The sequence below is a fragment of the Glycine soja genome, chromosome 8, assembly GCF_004193775.1.
Source record: "Glycine soja cultivar W05 chromosome 8, ASM419377v2, whole genome shotgun sequence".
In the NCBI taxonomy this organism is placed as follows: domain Eukaryota; kingdom Viridiplantae; phylum Streptophyta; class Magnoliopsida; order Fabales; family Fabaceae; genus Glycine; species Glycine soja.
This window is the reverse complement of record NC_041009.1, coordinates 3,591,002-3,613,605: the sequence shown is the minus strand read 5'-3', so window position 1 is coordinate 3,613,605 and position 22,604 is coordinate 3,591,002. Positions and strand designations below refer to the sequence as shown.

Genomic DNA, 22,604 nt, shown 5'->3' with positions numbered 1-22,604 from the left:
TCAAAATAACCTGTGTTGCACTAAAAATTACAAGTTACTACACATTCAATGACCAGGAGTTGAAGTTAATACCGAAAATCTAATGAATTAAAATCTTTTTTATTTTATAAATATAAAACAGAAACAAACACATGATATGTACTAGTAGTATTTATATAAAAACTTTTGTTACTGGGGCACACTTCCGCAAATTTTTCTGCATCACTGGAATGTACTCTACGGGGGATCAGATCGTCATAAATATCTGTATTTTCATGTTAAAGGGATTTTACTATTTCATATAAGGTAGTTGTAACACCAAATCAGCTTGATTTTGCATTTCCAAAGACATACCATATACTGAAAATAAGCTATTCATTACACCTGCATTTTAATTTTTGAAAAAAAGAAGTTAATATATAGTTTCAATGAAAATGATCAAAGTAAAAGGGTGTTACAGTATTTACCTATGAACAAGATAATGTACCGTAGTATTCGAACTTTGGTTGTCTCTTGCAGAATCCATATTACACCATGGAAAATGATAAATCCTGAGACGTCAACATCCATGATCCAACTATAAAATATGATGAGAAACATGATGCATTGCGTGCAACTCCTAGAAAACTTAGGAACATAACTTACCAATGCAAAGTCCCCGAAGAGTCCACTGCACAAAGATTGAAAATCAAGAATAAAGGTTCAGTCATAATATAAGGCAGAGAAGGAATACTGGATCAATATTGTCTCAAAAAATGCACATATATTCCACCCAGAACATAGTTCCACAAGTTTAACAATGATAAAAATGATACTTCATCTTATCAACATGTTTGAATCTTCATAGTAACACGGATGCTTGAAACTGTTCAATCTGTTTCTAAAATTTCATATTCTCAAAAGACATTGTAGCATCCAAAGAGAAGGATCTGGGGTAAAATAAATGGGAATTCATCACCTACATTTTTGGCAACGAAGAGGACAATAAGTAGAGCAACAATAAAACAACCAGCAGCTATTCTAGCAGTAAGAAGATTTGTTGATGCAAGTATCAATACCATGCCCCAGAAAGATGAACCAAGATCTGAATCTGTTTCATGAGAGCTACAAATGCAATTAACACGTCAAGGTAAGAAACGTAAAATATACAAGCAAGAATTGTAGACTATCCAGCTGGCAAGATTAACCAGTATATGCCACCACGTGTTTGGGTTGTTCCACCTGCAATTACAGGTCAAGGTTGCTCAGTTATTCTTTACCGAAAGATAGATACTTTTTTTTTTTAATTTTCAGAAGCAAAAGAGGATTACATAGCCGTAGAAGATCCACAATTAGTATTTTAGATACCCCAACAACACTTAACACTACAGATGAGTCTAAATTATCACAAAATGGATGGTACATTTCAATTGATTGAAAACAAAGAAATCATAATCAAAGACATAAATGGAAAAAAAATGAAAATAAAAATTGTACGGTGAACTGCAGGAATAACAACCAGTCAACCGCCAATGCATGGTCATGAGTCTTAAAAAACTTTTGGCAATAAGCAGAGGTGTTTAGCCATTCACATAAAAATCTCAGATTTACTTCACCTTCCACAAGACCATAACTGGGAATAAACAACAGATACGTAAATTAAATAAGACTTTAATGTTAATCTAAATGCAAATTACTTGATTGATGATATGCATTTGAAGATAACCCGTCCTTTTTTTTTGTTTTTTGATTTACTAAACCAATTCCAGAATCAGGTGAGAGAGGTAAGTTAATAAACACAAGTTCACTAGAGATCACTGTCAAGTGTCAATATATGACAAATATGGTAAAATCTGGCAAAGAAAAATAAAAATATGAAAAACACACGAGAGATATTTGTGACAGATTGATCAAAATATGTAATCATAATCTGGTAAATTAATTAAAAACTAAAACAGAAGTTATGTTTTCTTCCAAAACTTTATCAACATCAGAAATATTAATAGAATAAACAAAAACACAAATGTTAAGCTCTTACATGACCGCAAGTAAGTTTACAAGCAATTGCATGGGTTGCCTCATGAAGAAATACGGTAACAAGCTTAAAGGGTCTGAGTAAAACTGTTCTCCATAGCTGCAAGGAATGAAGGAATTACAAAACAAAAAGATTTACAAGGAAATCATAGATATCAGAAAATTGAGAAAAGATGCAAATAACACCAAGTTGATGTGGCTACGCATTGTAAAGCACGAAGAATAGGAGAGGAGTTTCATAAGAAGTAACTCATTGAATTGATTGAAATGATAAAAGATGATGAATGATTACAGCATACTCTTGTTTTGATACGATTACAAAACCCATCCTATATATGGATGAAATTAAGCGAACTTAAAATAAATAAATGCACAAAACCAACCGTTCAGATTCAGGCATTACAACAGCAATGAATCTGCAGAATAGGAGACTATGTTCATAAATAACCGATCCTATGCTTAGCTGAAGCAATTTAGGAAAGTAGGGAAAAAGAAAACCACTGGCAAGTTTGTTTTGTTGACTTTGAAAATACCAATTTAAACTTAGCAAGGTAGCTCTAATATATACCCATTTACAAAAGAAAAATGCCATTGCATTTCATTTTCTTTTATTAAATAGCACAATATCATACCCAGAAGAAATAAAGTTCCTTTCTTGGATCCAATGCAAAAGAAAAAGGAGTGAGAGAGCAGAGAGGTACATTACATACTGCAAGTATAACGACAGTGCAGACAGCATCAGTTGACCAGAAACACCACCTGTTCGTGGTTGCAGCAGTTGTTGAGTTCCCAGTTTGGTTTCATCAATTAAGATTAGAATGAAGGAAGTTGATTGTTATGCTTCTTCTTGGGATCTGCAAAATGACAATGCGGTGATCAAAGATATGATTGGTTTGTGAAATTCAATCTTCCCAATGCGGTGATCAAAGAATGAGGCTCGATTTGAATAAAATTGAATTTTATGACACTCTCAAACGTTGCTCATGTTTGGAAGATAGCAGTATACGACAGACACAGTCAACAACTACGAAACATTTCTCTTTTCTATCTTTGGCTAATAAATTTCGAATTTTTATAAAAAAATTACAAAATGAGAAAAATACTAGAGAAACTATCTGAAGAAAGCCAACCAATCCGCACAATGGTTGGCCTCTCTAAGCACATGCCGTAAACTAATAATCCAATCGCGCGCCGTTGAAGCTCATGAATTTTACTGATGAGAACAGCATAAGGATTTAAAATTGGAAATTTCTACTACATTGCTATCAGGAGTTTTTATGCACTTTAGATTAAGTACACGATCAGATTGATCGAGATACTTGAACACTAATAAATAAACTTAACAATAAAACGTTCAACATCTCATGATAGAATTTTTCATTCCTATTTCTGAGTACTCTCTCTTCCTCATTCCTAGACTCTTGCATTAATCCTAACATAGTGATCTAATAAAAAAATGACACTTGGCCCATTATAAAGTAGTAAATGTATGATATGATTCACCTAAAAAATTCTATACCACAGAACAGATAAAACATGACGTGTATATCTATAAAGCAACAATAACTTAAAATAACATTGTGTGTATCTATAAACCCTTTTCTGATTTAAAACAAAGGTAAAATCTATACTTATTTATTTTTTAAAAATACTTAAATTATAAAGTTCATTCTAGCAACAAAAAAGAGAAGGAAAAATAAATCATACTCTCTTCGCTTAAAATATTGCATACATTATCTAACAGGTAAATTATGAACAACACATTGTTCTACTCCTTTTTAAAGCAAATACTCTTGCAGCATTCCCTTAACATAGTACACTATTTTCAACAACAATTCCTTATATTCAATATGGGTTTCAAGCCCTAGACTAGACCAACATAACTAATGATCTTAATTGGTTGGCCAGGTGCGTAACAGTTTAGGGGAGAGAAGGCTCCAAATCAAATCATTTGCATTTCCAAACGGCCCAACAGAATGAACAAGAGTTGAGCTGATGTTTGGATTTGATATTATATACCAACCAATGCAGGAGCAAATTTTTATTTGGATTTGAGATTGAGTGAGATGGTTCTTCAAAGAGGATGGAATAACAAGTCAAATATAGTTGTATCAGGTTCAGTAAAAGAACCTAATCAAATTATATAAAGTGTGTTTTAAACAGAGCTATAGTTTAAGAAACACAAACAAATAATTAACAGTTTGAAAGAATAGAATCATGGTAAAGAAGAGACAGATCTTTATCTCAAATTCCTTAGATATCCCTTCTATCCTTAGTTCAACCACTAGGAATTACTATTCTCTTAATCATTCATAATTCACGTCATTGCATGTAGCAACCATTTTTAAATTTCTCTCCACAGTACCGACGAAGAATACAACGCAGTGTGTCTAAACCTGGTAATATATACCTGCTCCCCACAACATAAGCAACGTGAATAACATAACAAACTGAGTAATGGCAGATTGAACACATAATACAAGGGAGCCTTGCCTCAAGCAAGAACAGATGGAGAGGACATCTACTATGGGGGAAACTGCCGTCGACAAACACATTAATTCAAATAAAGGGACTAATGACCAATGATAACTCAAAAATAGAGTTTCTGGTATGATTCTCTAAGACAAAAGCTAATGACATGTCCCTAAACTACAGCCAGACCCAAAACTTAGCATGCAAGAAAAATATGGTATGGCCAATTTGTTCCGAGTGTTATCTGCTACCTGTTGAAGTAAACAGGTAACATAATCAAAACCTTCCCAAATACATGAACGGGTTAGCTCTTTTGTTTACCTCCTGGTAGCTTTAAACAAATAAAAACATCCAGTTTCATTAAAAGTTTGAAAAGTACGTTGTTATAAATAAGGTACCTACAATAAAGCAAGTTAGCAACTTGTAATTTGCTACCAAAAAAAAAAGAGTACTTAGACAAGGAGAAAGGTAAGCATAAAATAGACAAAAACTGGATACTCTTTAAAACTCTCTACCTAAAGAATTAACTATGGATCCCATAAGCTTTTGCAATGATATCCGCTGTGGCCATTGGAGAGTTTTGAAGCAAGTAGTCCAGTACTGTGTTTAGTTCCGCGTCACATATTTTTAATGAATACTGATTCACTTTCAATGACTCCAATCTAACAAAGCTCAGAGGTTGAGCTCTCGTTGAAATGGGATTTGAGAGTTCCTACACAATTAAATAAATATTTTGAAATGCAAGATGGATGACATATGAATGGCAACATGTACGTTATGAGCATTAAAAAACGTAAAGCAACTTACGACATGTATTAGCAGAATGGTAAAGGAAGACAAAGTCAATGTCTTTACAGTGGCAAGCGGTTGCAGCCATCTTGTGATGCTTGAAGTATTCCCATCTAAACGTCGAAGCCACGCATCAATATTAACTTGTTCAAGAAGAGAAAGATTGGATGTGGAGACAAAAGCACAATTTCTGCAGTTTCTTGTAGTCCATATATTGTCAAATTGGAGAGGTTGTAATTAGATACAAGAAGGACTTGTGGTGCATCATGATCACTGCGCAAAGAACAATCAACAAGGATCAAAGTATGTAAAAGGAGACAATTTGAAAAGGGGTCAACGACAGAGGTGTTGGTGATGAGTATGAGAGAATGAAGATGAAAGGTTTGTAATGCAGGAAAGTGCAGAGATGTTGGGAGTATGATGATCTTGGAAGGGTCGCAAAGATCAAGAGAGGAAAAGATTAGAGGGAGGAGGAGGGAGTCTGTAATACGTGTATGCAGTTTCAACTGCTGGACTTTATGAACCACGGCATATCTAACGAGTTTGGGCTCAGTCCAACTCATAATAGTAATTATTATATTATATTAAATATTATTATTAATTATTAATGTAACAAAATAAATATAAATTATTTCACAATATTTATTTTGAATGAAAATTATTATATTTCTCAGTCAAAACAAAAAATAAATTATTATATTTCTTTTATATATATATATATATATATATATATATATATATATATATATATATTAATACAATTACCTTAAATACTTTTAAAAAATATTTATTATTATTTATTTAGGTTAGTAATATTTAAAAAAAAATGATCAATCAATTATTACATATATTAGTCATAAAAAAATATTAAAAAATTATATTATTATTTAAAAAATTAAGTAAAAATGGATTTGAATCAATTTAAAAATTATTAGTTATATTATTAATACTTAAATTAAATAAAAAAAGTAAATTAAACTACATAATACTTATAATATATTCAAATGATTCTATCAATTTTTATCACTATTTCTAATAATTTAATCTTACTGTTTGTAATATTTCATATATATATATATATATATATATATATATATATAACTTTAACATATTTAATTAATTAAATTTAAAAATGTTATAAAATATTTTCACATGTTACTTTTTAATGAAGATTAATCATTGACAAAGTCACTATATTAATAACATAATTATAAAAAAATAAACTAAATCAATTTTTTTTAAAAATAAATTAAAATGAAACATGCAAGATGTCATCAAAATAAAGGAATCATACTTAGGACAACACTTCTAATAATAATAATTTTTTGGAGCATATTGGTATATAAAATGTATATTTATAAAAATGAAACGAAATAATTAATAATATATGAAAATTAAAAGTAATATAAAAATTTATTCTTATAAATTATAAAATATGAATTTAATATTTGTGTAAAGCATGGGACACTAAGCTAGTAATAATTATTTGGTCGAAGAAAATTAGACTCAAGTAGAAGAAAAATATTTGAATTAAACTGATTTGATATGTAAGACAAGAAGAGTTAAGAAAATATTGTTAAATAAAAATACATTATTATTTATTTTATTAATATTATAATATATTTTTATTATTAATGTTTTAATTTTTATTTATAATCTATACTAATAATAAAAGAAACGCTAAATTATGATTTTGGTCTCTTAAGTTTTTCAAATTCCTAATTTTGGTTCCCTTGATTTTTAATTATAACATTTAGTCTCTCTAATTTTATAAATTTGTGATTTTGGTTCTCCTAATAGATTATTAACTAATAATTGTAATTATTAGAGATGTTAAATTAATTATAAATTAAATTATAAATCTTTAAAAACTTCAAGAAAAGATTATTAATCCTGATGTGATGTTATTGTCTATAAAAGATCAAAATCATTAATTTATAAGACTAGGGGATCAAATGTTATAATTAAAATTAAGGGGATCACAATCACATGTTTGAGAAACTAAGAAGACTAAAATTACAATTTAACTTAAAATAAATACACTAATTTGATTTATGTGTTCCATTAAACAATTTTACCCTTAAATCACTTCTTAAACTTCCATGTTCTTCTAAACAAGAATAATTGTCCGCTACTTTTATATTGTTCGTCTTTTTTTTCTTCTCCTTTTTCATTAACTTTATCTAACTTTTGTTTTTTTTCTTTTTTATTTTATTATTATTTATAAAATTAGAGAGGAAACCCCATTTAGTCTCCTTTTTTTTCTAATGGACATTTTTATCCCAAGAGTTATAAACTTCAATTTAATTTACATATTTTCAAATAGGTCACACCAACTACATATACATTTATTATTTTCAGTCCAAACTTAAAGTGTTTGTTTTTGCCCTAGTAATAATAATGTTAGTTATTATTAAAACTATTTTTTGTTATTTATTATTATTTTTAATATTTATTTATTTATTTATTTTGAACTATTCTCCTTATTTGAGGAGAATATTTTAGTTCAGTTCAATTTAATTTTCTTATTATTATGAAATTGTAAATATTCTCCTTGTTTTGAGTTTTCCTCTTTCATTTACCTTATATTTTTTAAGATCAATATAATATTTGGATTTATTTACAATTTTAGGTTCAATTTACAAGTTAGTTCTATGGAGTTATTAAGTAATTAGACACAAGTGTATTAATGTATTAAAATTAAAGCTAAATCATTCAGAAAATATTATATGAATTGATCCTCAATGAAAATAATTCTTAATTAGATTTTACTTATCTCTTGTTAAAAAAAAAAAAGTTATTAAACTAAAAAGTTCATTTCTTTTTACGAACTTGAAAGATTAAGACAAAGAAAAATTATATGAAATTGATTTAGGTCCAAATCCAAATTATAAGATGATATCAAAATTTATCCTAATAATTATTTTTGATGATGAGTTTGCCTTAAATACAAATGTTCATCTTCAAAAAATTCCTAACAATTATTGTTGGGCCTATTGAGGTATCACTATGAGGTTATTGAAGTTATTTCTCTCAACTCCATTCATCCCACATTGATTGTGTTATTATCACATTAAAATATATAAGTGATAGACAAATTTGACCTTATAAGCATATTGTGTTATTATCCCATTTTGTGTTATTATAACATTAAGTCCAAATCCAAATATTTAAAATTAACCATTTCTCATTATTTAGATCGATATGACATTTATTACCAAATTATCTTTTCTCGAATTAGAATTGTTTCTGAACTCCCTTTATCTTCAGAGAATGGAGGAAAATATTAATAACAAGAAAGTTGAGTGTGAAGAATAAAAATACAATTTTTTAAATAAAATAATGTTATTTCTTCTTATTACAAGATATTTCAAATTCAAAAGAAAAATTCTTATTAATTAGATTTGACATTTATTATCAAATTATCTTTGCTCGAACTAAAACTGTTTCTCAACTCCATTAGTCTTTGGAGAAGGTAAGGAAAAAAAAGCAAGGAAGTGAGTAGAACAAAAATTCAAAATTTCTAATAAAAATAATGCTTTTTTTTTTTAAAAAAAGGAAGCATAGTTATATAATTTTATTCAAAACGCGCGTTTGAAACAATACACGAGGGGATGTAATGAAATTCATGAAACCCTTGCTAAGTTATGAGTTTCAAGATTAACTTGTCTCTTTACAATACCCACTCTAGAGTTGATAAAAGAAAAGAATTGGTGCAACAAAAACAATGCTATATCTTCTTTTTATAACATATTTCAAATTCAAATCGTTTCTATAAAGATTTTCCCATTAATTAGATTTGAAATTTATTACCAATTATCTTTGCTCACATTAGAATCGTTTCTCAACTTTTTTTTCTTATCTTCATAGAAAGGAGGAGAATAAGGAAAGTTGAGGGAAAAAATAAAAATAATACAAATTTTTGAACAAAAATAATACCATATCAAATTATGTTCTCATTATTGTAAGACATTACAAATTTAAAAAATATTTTTCTATTAATTAATTAATTTTTCATTTATTATCAAATTATCTTTATTTGAATTAGAATCCTTTCTCAACCATCACTTTCAAAGAAAGGAGAAGAAAAAACAAGATGAGTGAGACATAAAAAATACAAAATTTCAAACAAAAGTAATGATACATATTCTTATCATTCTCTCATAAATTTTCCTATATACTAATTAAAAACTCATAAAATAACAAATTAAATATAGATAATATCTGAAAAATAGTATTTATAATATTTACTCTTTTTATTTAATATACTTAGTTGACTTTATAAAAAAAAAGAAGATATAAAATTATTCCTGAAACAGTCAAACAAATAGGGTAAGTATGGTCATAATTCATAATTAATTATCTTGAAAACCAAAAAAAGAATAAATAATTATGCATACATATTTTTTCTGCTTAACAATTATGCATACTTATGCTGTAAGGTTCCGAAAAGAAAATATATATACATCGTAACCAACCAAGATAATTAAAAGGCGTACGCGTGAATATGTACCGAATCAAGCGAAATATCGAACCAATTTTAATTTCAATTTCAAGGCAGGGATTGTTACGGGAATAAGTGGTAATTGTAAGGGGAAACTTCAAGGAAGGAAGCAAAAGCATGAAATTCTGCGTTATCTTATGAATATCGATCATCGTTGAAGCAATGGATTGTTATATTAAGCCATGTTTGTCACCTTGTTGTTTCATCATTAAGTCCTTGAATCTGACAGAATCACACTACCTTTTTACCTGTGACATCAGAAATCTTTATCAGCTTTTTTGTTTCTTGTTTGACCAGAGTAATGGTGAGACCCTATGCAGCATACCCCATGACATGCAAGAAGAGGTGGCGAATGGCTTTGAATGCCATCTCTTTCGTCAAGACTCTTCACCATCTCTCCAACAAAGCTTTTCACATCAATACCCCAACCCAGCTCTTGCGCTCCTTCTCGTACCTTTCCATTGGCGTTGCTCCAGAAGAACCCTCCTTCAACAACGTTGATCCCAAACTTCTCAGCGATATGGTGAGGGAAAAAAGCAGCGAGTCTCTCACCCAACTTGGAGGCGTCAAAGAACTCGCCAAACTTCTTGAAACCGACGTGAAGCGTGGCATCAGAGACATTGATAACCGAAAACGTGTCTTCGGTGAAAACACGTTCACGAAACCTCCATCCAAAGGTTTTCTTTCTTTTGTCCTAGAATCTTTTAAAGATCCCACTATCATTATTCTTTTGGTTTGCGCTGTTCTTTCACTTGGCTTCGGCATCAAGCAACATGGCTGGAAGGATGGATGGTACGATGGAGGAAGCATCATACTGGCGGTTGTTCTCGTCATTGTTGTCTCTTCCGTCAGCAACTTCAACCAATCTAGACAATTCCAGAAGCTTTCAGCGAAAAGTGACAACATAGGAGTGGAAGTGGTACGAGGTGGTAGACGCCAAAGGGTGTCAATCTTTGAGGTGGTGGTCGGTGACGTTGCTTACTTGAAGATCGGTGATCAGGTTCCAGCAGATGGGGTGTTTTTAGAGGGTCATTCGTTGAAGGTGGACGAGTCTAGCATGACGGGGGAGAGTGACCACGTGCATGTGAACGGTGACACGAACCCTTTCTTGTTATCTGGCACAAAGGTCACTGATGGTTTTGCACACATGCTTGTTACTTGTGTGGGTATGAACACTGCATGGGGTGCCATGATGGGTTCCATAACGAGAGAGGTCAATGAGGAGACACCTTTGCAGGTGCGTCTCAACAAATTGACTTCTGCTATTGGCAAGGTTGGTTTGTTTGTGGCTGCAATTGTTTTGGTGGTGTCTATGATACGGTACTTGACGGGAAGTACCAGAGATGACTTTGGGATCCGATAATTTGTTCGGGGAAAGACTAAGTCTGAGGATGTCATGAATGCGGTTGTGGGGATTGTTGCTGCGGCTGTGACAATTGTGGTGGTGGCTATTCCAGAAGGGTTGCCATTGGCTGTTACTCTGAATTTGGCTTATTCCATGAAGAAAATGATGAGGGATAATGCCATGGTTCGGAGAATCTCTGCTTGTGAGACAATGGGGTCTGCTACAACAATCTGCACTGATAAAACAGGTACACTTACGTTGAATGAGATGAAGGTGACAGAGGTTTGGGTGGGGAAAAAGGAAATAGGAGGAGAAGATCGTTATTTGGCGCCAAGTTTAGTTCAATTATTGAAACAAGGGATTGGGTTGAATACCACTGCAAGTGTTTATCAGCCGCAACAAACCTCGCTGCCTGAAATTTCGGGCAGTCCTACTGAGAAAGCGTTGCTTTCTTGGGCGGTGGTGGATTTGGGGATGGACAATATTGATGAAGTGAAGCAGAATTGTGAGATAATTCATGTGGAGACGTTCAACTCTGCGAAAAAGAGAAGCGGGATTCTGATGAGGGAGAAGAGAGGGAATATGAATATGAATATTCATACACACTGGAAGGGAGCTGCTGAGATGATATTGGCTATGTGTTCAAATTATTATGACCATACAGGTGAAGTCATTGTCATGGATGATGGAGAAAGGGTTCAGATTGAGAACATTGTCAAGGGCATGGCAACCAAAAGTTTGAGATGCATTGCCTTTGCTCAAAAGAGCTGTGAAAAGCTTGAAGAGACGGGACTAACGTTGTTGGGGATACTTGGGTTGAAAGACCCTTGTAGGCCAGGAGTTGAAGCAGCAGTTGATTCCTGCAAGAATGCTGGAGTGAAGATCAAGATGATCACAGGAGATAATGTGCACACAGCAAGGGCCATAGCCTCTGAATGTGGGATTCTTTACCCTAATAATGATGAATTGGATGAAGAGGCAGTGGTTGAAGGGTTTCAATTCAGAAACTTCTCACACGAGGAGAGAATGGATAAGATTGACAGAATCAGAGTCATGGCTAGATCGTCTCCATTTGACAAGCTTCTGATGGTTCAATGCTTAAAGCAGAAGGGTCATGTGGTGGCAGTCACAGGTGATGGCACAAATGATGCACCTGCTCTCAAGGAAGCAGATATTGGACTTTCCATGGGAATACAAGGAACTGAAGTGGCAAAGGAGAGTTCAGATATTGTTATACTTGACGACAATTTCTCTTCTGTGGTTACCGTACTAAGGTGGGGAAGATGTGTGTACACAAACATACAAAAGTTCATTCAGTTTCAGCTCACGGTTAACGTTGCTGCACTTGTCATCAACTTTGTAGCTGCTGTTTCTTCTGGCAAAGTGCCTCTTTCAGCTGTCCAGCTTTTGTGGGTAAACCTGATAATGGACACTCTTGGAGCTTTGGCCTTGGCCACCGAGGAACCCACTAATGATCTCTTGAAGATGCCACCTGTAGGAAGAGTTGAGCCACTTATAACTAGAGTTATGTGGAGGAACCTCATTTCACAGGCATTGTATCAAGTGCTTGTCTTGCTGATCTTACAATTCAAGGGAAGATCAATCTTTGACGTCAGTGAGAAGGTGAAGAACACCCTTATTTTCAATGCCTTTGTCCTCTGCCAAGTCTTCAATGAGTTCAATGCAAGGAAGCTGGAGAAGAAGAACATCTTTGAGGGGCTTGGTAAAAATAAGTTGTTCGTGGCAATTGTGGGCCTAACTGTAATTCTTCAACTAGTGATGGTTGAGTTTTTGAAGAAGTTTGCCAATACTGAGAGGTTGACTTGGGAGCAATGGGGTGTTTGTGTTGGCATTGGAGCTTTGTCTTGGCCAATTGGTTTGCTGATGAAGTGTATCTCAGTTGGTCCCAACAAGTAGCTAGATGGCCAAGCATAGAGAAGACTTTTATTCATTTTTTTTTCATTAATTTTGCTTTTGCATAGTACATTACAGTGATCTTTTATAGTTTGCTTTTACATGTTTCTTCATATATGCTGCTCTAAAAACTAAAGGACATCCTTCCTTTTACTATTGTCATTCAAGCAAGTCAATTTGTTCTGTTATTGGAGTGGACTGTTTTGTTCTAAAAATTAGTTTGATCGTGTCAGAATATTTACTCAAAATAAACCGTTCTCAAAAGACCTAAGAAGTTGACTGTTTTGTCAAAGGTGCTGATTTGAATAATCTAACTTAAAAACTTTTTGAGTGAAAGCGGTGGGGTTTTAAAGATAATAAGGCCTACCATGCTGTTAAGTCTTAGAAATTTGGAGCTAAAGGATTGTTCCCAGTGCATTGTCTTGCCTTTGTAATATAGGATCAGTTTATTTGACTGATCATATCTTAGGCTATAAATTTCAGGATTTAAGTTTGTCTTATTAGAAATAGAAAGCTCGTGATGTTCAGTTTACTATGGCAAAACCTCAGGCTTAAAATTTGTTATGATGTAGGTAGGATGTACCTATATAAAGGTGCGTGATACAAAAATTCTAGATCAATAAGAAATCTGGATTTGACTTTTGATTGCATTGAAGTTCATTCTAGTTCGTGTCATTTTCTCTGGCCCTTACTAAATAATTAAGAGCTCATATAATTTTGAATTGTGTTTGTTATTACTTATCAATGGCCAGGTACAAGAAGGAGCGCAAGAGGATTAGGGTATTGATGTGAAAAGCTTTCTTGGAGATGGCATTCAAAACCATTTGTCATGGAGTAATAATATACAAATTCTCTCACTCTTTTTTAAACTCTTAACGAGTATCTTTAATTTCTTTATCTCTCTTTCATTATGTTATATCTTGATACTTATAATATCTATATATTTTTTTTCTTTTTCATTTCTCTCCCACTAAGTATATAATGGCATATAGAGTATCCGCGAATACTTTTTCTTAAAAAATTGAGTTTTATTTTAAATACTTAAAAAAATCAATCATGTTATAAATTGTAATAAGTTAATATATATATATATATATATATATATATATATATATAATTACATTAACGGTTTGCAAAAATTAAACTCATCATTTATTTAAATAATGTTAGCCAACCAAATATGCATTAATATAAAGTATAAACTAGTTAAAATTTAGGGCATGTCCTTTATGGAAAAGACAGTCTAACATTCTAACTCTTCTAAACTTTTTATCACCTATTATATAAGGGATTAACGCATTATTATGCACCAATTATCGTAAATCAAGTATCAACGACTTTTTTTTAGGATATACATTAGATACACATAATACTACACGTACTATACATGATATGATATTTTTCATTATCAAATTATAATTGTGAAATATTTATTATATTTATTAATAATTAGTTTTCATATTCAAACACTATTTTTAGTAAGGTCTATCCTTTAATACTAGTATTTTTTAATCTCAAAACTTAAATCCAAGTTATCACCTAAAAAAATCGAGGCCAGTTTTATTTGAGTCATGATAATATCGGTATACATTTTGTTTTGTTTTGTTATAAATCACAATTATCCTCCACAAACCCACTTAATTAAGAAGTGATACATAAGAAGTTAATGCAGTACACGACATGATACATAAGAAGTGAAAAGCATCTCGCACCTCGCATTAAAAACATAGGTGATGTAACATCCTTATCAAACAAAACTGACGCAAAAAGAAGACAACAAATATGAATTACCAATTTTACCCTTAGGAGAAACGAAAATGACATGACATCCTCTGATCTGATCTGTGTGGCGAAGTCGCCCTTGACGACGACTCAGCGAAGCTGAACTGAGAGTGGAGCTTCGTCCACAGGGAAACGCATAAGCATATCGGAATTCCGGGGAAGAAAGAAAGAAACATAATGTGTTCTTCGGAGACTATCAACATCGCTGCGAGTACACAGAAACTTGATGTTGATAATCGAATTGCTCTCCGCTTCTACTACAGAATCGCCGATAATATCCTCAAACAGGTCTTTCTCCTTTACACCAACCAATTTTTAGATTTTGTAACTTTTCATTTTCTTTTTGTAAGCATATAGGAAGAGGATGGGGACAAAGATAGGGTTCACTGCGATATTACAATTTTCACTGGTTAATTAGTATTTGTGACTAATATGAAATTATTGCATGCATGGATTTCACTATCCAACTTTCATGCTATGCTATTATTATGTTTGGTTTTTCCTTAAAGTCATGTTTGATTATAAAAAAAAATGCCATGTTATGTTTTGCAGCTTTGTGTAACTAATAATTCAGTCTTTGTTCTACTGCTAATTGCTTGTACTGACATTTCATATTTTATTCTCTGCTCCTGAATTTATTATCCTGCTTTATTATCTTTTTAATGTGGTAATGTTTTCTTTTCAAGATAAAATTTTCAATATTTGCTTTGCATGACCTCTTAGCTCCAAATATTGGTTTTGCTATTGCAGGCTGATATCTTTCGTGCAGAGACAAATATTGTTGATCTGTATATCATGCTCCTAAGATTTTCCAGGTAATACTAGATGGTCCTTGTATTTTTTTTTACTCATAAATGGCGTGTACTGTCTTCAGCTGAATGGTTTAAAATATGCGGACAATATTATATTCTATTTCTTATTTTTGCCATCAAACTGAATCGAGGGTCTTTCCCCTTGGTTGATGATAGTTTGGTCTCCGAGACAATACCTCGTCACCGAGATTATAGATCATCTTCACAAGGCAAAAAAGAAGCTTTGAGAAAGGTTAGTTTTCATCTCTTCTTTGGATGATAACTTGTTACACATTCTTGGATGTAATCTGATTTTAAGGTATTTGCTATAGAAACTGTTACATTCTGTGAATGAGCTAGAGAAATTGAAACCGAAGGTGCAACAGAAGATCAATGAGTTTAACAGCAGGCGAGCATACCAACACAATGGGTGGGAAAAATATCATTCAAATGATTTTATGGATTTTTCTCCAGCAAAAAAGGTAAAAGTTTCCTGAGAATTTGCATTGAAGCTTGTAGCTCATCAATAATAATCACAAGTCATTCCTTACAATTAAATATGTACTTTTGGTTGAAAGCTTTTTGGCTATTTCTATGCTCCCTAACTCCTCTTTCAAAGAAGTTTTGTATCAATATGCTATTTTATATGTAACCAGGCAGTCATACCAACCACTGGAGAGTTTGTTTACCAAGGATCAAGGGGCCAGCAGTTTTCTAGTGCAAGGCCTGTGGAAGAGAATATGAGGAGACTGTAAGTATTTTACATTTAGACTTTTCCTTCATATATTATTGTACTTGCTTTCTCTGCAGGCATGAAGTTATGCAAAGGTTTTGTTATTCTGTTTGGTTACTTTGATTGTCATACTAGAATTCTGCATATGAAAGTTGATAGTGTTAGATGGACTTTTTTGTTTGATATCCCTGGCGATTATGCTTGCTTTTTGTAGATCTCTAAGTCTCCCATGTCCAAAGGAGGAAACTCTCTCTAGACATTCTGTTCTAGGTCCCAATGGGCTGAAAGGGCAGTGGCGACCACCTGCAAGTGATAAAGGGGTATGCTTGGTATTTTGCTGTCTTTTAATTCTGTTCAAAAACCATCCTGAATGTTCTATCTGGATGTAGGTTAGGTATCCAACCATCATAGATCTGTCTCCAGTTGAAATTCCAAGGTTATGGCCTATTTAAGTTTCTGTTGTTTCTTTTTTATACTGTGTATTGCCTTTTATAAATAATGGTGCTTTATTTAAAAAAGGGGTTTGATTTGATGTATAGTGTAAAATTTGAGGCTTGTCAAGTTATCACCCTTGATGGCCCTCAAGTTATATAAGTTGGTTAAGCTATTTGACATCCCTTTTCCTATTCCCTTATCCCCTTCCCCTCCCTTCTTGGATCAAAAAAGAAATGTTATTTTCTTTGATGCACCTTGAGCTGGTTTATCTTTTTACTTTTTATATTAACTAAGTCCATCCCGTTGGATTCCCTGTCTGAACAAACAGCCTTCAACATTCCTTGGAAGATGGATCTCTGAATAAAAAAGATAATAGCATTTCAGAACAACATAAATCAGATTTAGAATCAATTCTTACCCAGAGTGATGACTGCAAGGCAAAACATGCTGATGAAGCTCCTTCTCTTATCTCTTTTGAAGCAACAGAAGTCCATGCTCAAATAGAAGTTACCAGACAGCCTTCTCCTCCACCTGTACTTGCTGAAGTAAAAGATTTGGTTCCTGCAGTGTTATCTCATGTTAATGAGGAAGGATGTAAGACAGAGATTCTAACATCAGATAGTATTGTTCGTGCTGAGTCTCCACTGCAACTACACATTGTAAGAGCTAATAACCTCACTAATTGGATATTGTCCTCTATTCTTGACAACAAAATACCTAACTATGTATTATTACTTCATAAGTGATGTCATTTTATTGAAGAGAAAATTTTGTTGGGAGAATCACCACTAGCTTTGTCAATTCAAATGATCATCTGGTGAATGTTTTCACCAAGTCATTGAGAGGTCCTCAAGTCAGTTATATATGTAGCAAGCTTGGTGCATATGATTATACACTTCAGCTTAAGGTGGAATATTAGAAATAACGTAATTATAATAACAATGTAAATAGGACAGATTATTTGTTATGTAATTATGTTAAGGGAAACTATATATTCTTGTATTTATGACTCTTAATATAAATATATGCTCTGGTGTGTAATTTTACACAGAATTCATCACATGCCATTTTCTCTCGTTCTCAACACTCTTTTTTAGGTTCATTTATGGGGAGGAATAACTATGTTCGTTTTGAGTGTTCCCTATTTTCCTGATAATTGTTTCAATGTGCAGTCAACTTCTATGATGGAGAGTTTTATGAAGCTTGCCAAGTCAAACACTGATAAAAATTTAGAGACTTGTGGAATCCTTGCTGGTTTGCTTGTAAGTGATTTTCGCATTTTATTTTTGGTCTTGAAGCAACAAGCAAGGTAGATCCTAGATGAGCTTGGGACCCTAATATATGCATTAACCTCATGTTTTTTTCCTCTTGTATTAAAGGTTGTGCATTTACTATCTTAGAAACAAAGTTAACCTATTGCTGGATTCCCAGTAGCCAAAAAGAAATTTAAACTTGTGTTATAATTTCATGTTATGTCCATAGCAACAACAATTTGTGGACTGTCTTTTAGTCATGTGTGTTTGGGCATGCTTGCTATACACAACATATTTTTATACACTGGGCTGTAAATTTTTCACTGTGGTTGATTTTAAATTTGGATCTATCTTCTAGCTTAAATCGTGGGATATTGATTGCTATTTTGCTAATACTACTGGTCTGCAGAAAAACAGAAAATTTTATATTACCGCTCTAATAATCCCAAAGCAGGAGGCAACATCCAGTTCTGTAAGAAATAATTCATCATAATCCTTTTGAGTGATATCTTTTACAATGATTTATTCTAAATTTGTTACATTTATTGTACTTCTTGAGCAGTGTCAAGCTACAAATGAAGAGGAGATATTTGAAGTACAGGATAAGCAATCTCTTTTCTCCCTTGGGTGGATCCACGTGAGTTCACTTTTCTGCATGTGGGCACTGGTTATAAATTGCTCTTGAACTTGTTGAGCCTTTATCACTATTTGTGCCACATTTGTAATTGGAGGAAACAGATTGTTTTTTTTTCCCTTTATATTTCCTAACTTCCAAAGAAATATATAATTTAATGCAGAATGAAATTTTTTCTTGTTTAGTCTATAGTCTCGTTGAAAAATGTTTGGACACTCTTAATGCTCCATTCTTTACTCAGTTATTGGGTGAAATTCCATGTGACCTCTACTATTAAAATGTGTGCCCAATAAAGTTTGTTGAAACGAGAATGTTGTTAATATTCTTCAGTTTCATTTGTATTATATCCAAATTTCTTATTCTTAATTTGCTAGTCTTCCCATGTTGCAACACTGATATATATAATTCTGCATTGCCAGACACATCCTACACAATCTTGTTTCATGTCATCAATTGATGTACACACCCATTACTCTTATCAGGTGAGTTCAAGAGAGTTTTCTTAAATTTTACTTGAGATTGTTATTTTGTTTGCCTTAGTCTTTGAGATATATTTTTTTCTATTTGCGATGAGGAAATGGTTGGAAAAGAGAGAAGATCTTCTAGTGGAAATGTTGTATATGTTAGTGATTTTGCTACAATTTATTCTTCTATCATTTCTGTTAAAGATGGGATTATTTGTAGTACCCTAGAGGCCTGTCTCTCTCTCTCTCTCACACACACACACACACACACATTTGTTATGCTTTCAATTACTAATCAAGCTAAGTACATTTTATTGTTCTTGTATTTTCTTTATATTTTTTTCTTTGTATCTTATACAAATCTTGTCTCTATAGATTATGCTGCCAGAAGCTGTTGCAATAGTTATGGCACCAACAGACAGTTCAAGGTAAGATCGTGTCTCAAAATGTATTTGTCTTGATGTGGGAAAATGGCAAAGAAAGCATATCCATAAAAAAATCAAGTTTTTGGTGAGACTAAATTTTATATAACTATCAAGCATTTGACTGCCTTAGACAGTTAGAGTAAGGGCTATTTGTACTAGGAATTTCTTTTATTCACTAGAATTGCATGACTTGGCTTGAAATCCTAGGATCCCTCATTTGTAAGTGATCAGTAATCTCATATAGGAATATTTCTAGAACTATAATTCTATGATAATTCTAAATTTTTTCAATAGGTTAAACTAATCACTTGCCCCTATAGACCCTGTAGATGACACTCATTTAGGAAGTAGCTCCTGTATAATGATAAGTTGGCTATTGTGAGTTGCTAAGAAAATATATGACAACAGAGTCTTATTTCACTAGATAAGGTCGATTACATAGATCATACAATGTCATTCAGCCAGTGAAAGATCAAAGTCTCAAGATGTTATTTACCGTGAGATTCCTTTTGACAACTTCTTCCAATTTCTTTTTTGGTCTCCTCTTCATTGGACTAAAAAATCATGCAATTTACTCATTTCACGGTGCCTCCTTTGAACATGTGTAAACTACCTTAACCGATTTATTGTCATCTTTTCCTCAATTGGTGCTATACTAATCTCTTCAAGTATACAATCATCTTGTATCCTGTCTTGTGTGACCGCATATCTATTTAAGCATTTTCATTACTACCGCTCTCACATTTTTTCTCGTCATTTTAATGGCCAGCATCCACCCACTATTATAGAGTATAGGCAGATATGATGTAACAGTACAATAAAATTTGTCTGAGCTTGGTAGGTAATAGGTATTTTGTGATCATAAATCCTTTCTCCAATTTAGCTGCTAAGAAAAATATATAAAAAGATAAAAATAAAACATTAATATAATGATTGTGCCTCTCCTACGTCAGCTTGTTAACTATTATTGCCGAAAGATTGTCTATTTGGAAGTGACTTGTATGTATACAGAAGCCATGGCATTTTTCGGTTGACAACCCCTGGTGGAATGTCGGTCATTAGACAATGCCAGCAGCGTGGCTTTCATCCACATAATCAACCTCCAGATGGTGGTCCCATTTATGATACATGTACAGATGTTTACATGAACCCAGATTTAAAATTTGATGTCATTGATCTTCGATGAGAAGGGTTATATCACCCATGCATGTTCATTATTTTGGTCAAATCCTGAACTTTCTATGATTGTTATATCCGCATCAATTAAAAGTACCTGGTAGCTCCAATTTATGGGGTGAATCAAATATAAAACTTCAGCTTTTGGACTGTTATTACTATTAAAAAAATACTATAATTTTATCACATTTTTTATTCACAAAAAGTCAAATACAATTCTTTTTAAAATAAATTAAAAAGACTAAATAAAATAACCAGGCTGGTATTATTTTCAGATTAATTCCATGGATAATTTGAACAAAAAAGATCAAGAGCTATGTATTAAGACAAGCGAAATTTCAAGTTTAGAGTTGTGATAAAACCAAAAACAACTACATATTTATGAATTGAAATCATCACTTTTTAAATTTTTCAATGTTTGTGTTCTCTGATCCACTTTTTGTTTGTGTTCTTATTAGTTGCTTATTTTAAATTTTAATTCATAACTTCTTTTTTTGCTGAATTCGTAAAGCACCCATCACCAGAAATTTTTTAATTCATAACTATTCTGATTGTTCTTGATTAGTTTAAATAATATTAATTTGATTGTAATTTATTCTGTTTTAATTAATGCGATCATACACTTACTGGGAGATTCTATCACTAACAATTGATAAACAAGTCAATGTTTTCTTTGTTGGTAGCAAATCATAACCGATTGACAATATGTTTAATATGCTGCTTTTTCATGATCTCCCGGTAAATGCTGAGGAGTTACCGCTTCATAATAGAAGTTTACAAATGAGCATTTAAGCATTTTCTCAATTTTTTAGGTGACATTAAGTTAACTCTTAATAATCAGAATTGTTAAAAATAAAATAAAAATCAAAACGTGATGTTGGACTGTTTGGCAATCCTTGGTTCATATTTGAAAAAGCCATTCTCTTGAAATGAATGAATACAATAATAAAACATGGATAAAAATGTTTGATAATAATTACTGATAGAAGCGACAAAATTGGTCAGTTCCATGGAAGTAGGTGAAGCTACTTTCAAATTAAGAACTAGCATGAAATTTGTCAACTAGATTAACCTGAAAAGACTAGTCTGTACTAATGTTTAAAATTGTCTAGAAATTTGAATGAAATGTATTTATTATGATGAAGATCTTTCTACTGTTTCGTTTGTGATGGAGAAATTTTATCTTGTTTTTGAAAATTTCATCAGGAGAGAATGGTGTTTTAATCCAAAGCAGAAAAAGTCTCTCATTTTTAAAAAAAAGAGTAGAATTCAAACTTCAAATTTGCGATTTATCCTATATGAAACTTTGTCTTACTCTGGCCAACTCATTGAAATTGATTGAGAAATTTTAACATAATCGGTAAACAGTGATTGTTACATTAGTTTGCTGACGTACTTAGGATAATGAAATTAAGTTTGGTACAATGATACTGAAGACAATATTGATAAAAAAAAAAAAGATAATAGAATAATTAAATGGGTTGTGTTCCAATCAATGCAGTTAGGCTTGTGCAGTTTATTGTTACTTTTGTTTTAAGTAATTTTTTTTCTAAAATATTCTTTTCATTTTATATATAATAAAATAATAATAAAGGTATTCTAAATATTTGTTTAAATAAAAATGACAAAAATACATAAGGCTCCTAAGAGTAATAATAAACACTCCTTTCCTAAAATAAATAAATAATAAACACTCCTCAAAATAATGAAGAAAATAAGGCTAGATGAAGTAACGTGAATACGTGATGACTTGAAGAAGAGAAAAAGCCTAAAAGAATCACAGTTATCTTCAATTTCACATGCAAGAACTTGAGTTTAAAGAATTTCAAACTTTCGGTCTATTACTAAATTCTTTATTTTAATTTTGATGTTATAAAAGTCTATTACTTTAAATT

General features: G+C 32.1%; 2 protein-coding genes and 1 pseudogene across 2 annotated transcripts; 2 read left to right on the top strand and 1 right to left on the bottom strand.

The window, feature by feature from the left end:
- Window positions 1-139: 139 nt before the first annotated feature.
- On the bottom strand, window positions 140-1,242 carry LOC114422298. The gene is made up of 4 exons (XM_028388587.1): window positions 942-1,242; window positions 625-649; window positions 447-530; window positions 140-363 (listed from the first exon to the last, which is right to left on the bottom strand). Exons 1-4 carry the CDS (start codon window positions 1,038-1,040, stop codon window positions 272-274), a joined length of 300 nt encoding a protein of 99 aa, XP_028244388.1. The 5' UTR covers window positions 1,041-1,242; the 3' UTR covers window positions 140-271.
- An 8,428-nt stretch (window positions 1,243-9,670) lies between these two features.
- LOC114424642 lies at window positions 9,671-13,216 on the top strand (annotated as a pseudogene).
- A 1,547-nt stretch (window positions 13,217-14,763) lies between these two features.
- On the top strand, window positions 14,764-20,870 carry LOC114421213 (AMSH-like ubiquitin thioesterase 1). Its single transcript, XM_028387053.1, has 14 exons — window positions 14,764-15,086; window positions 15,549-15,613; window positions 15,767-15,842; window positions 15,922-16,071; window positions 16,246-16,340; window positions 16,537-16,642; window positions 16,712-16,758; window positions 17,086-17,416; window positions 17,930-18,019; window positions 18,420-18,482; window positions 18,573-18,647; window positions 19,064-19,126; window positions 19,484-19,536; window positions 20,545-20,870. The coding sequence occupies exons 1-14, from the start codon at window positions 14,976-14,978 to the stop codon at window positions 20,717-20,719; spliced, it is 1,500 nt and encodes a 499-aa protein (XP_028242854.1). The 5' UTR covers window positions 14,764-14,975; the 3' UTR covers window positions 20,720-20,870.
- The last annotated feature ends 1,734 nt before the right edge of the window (window positions 20,871-22,604 follow it).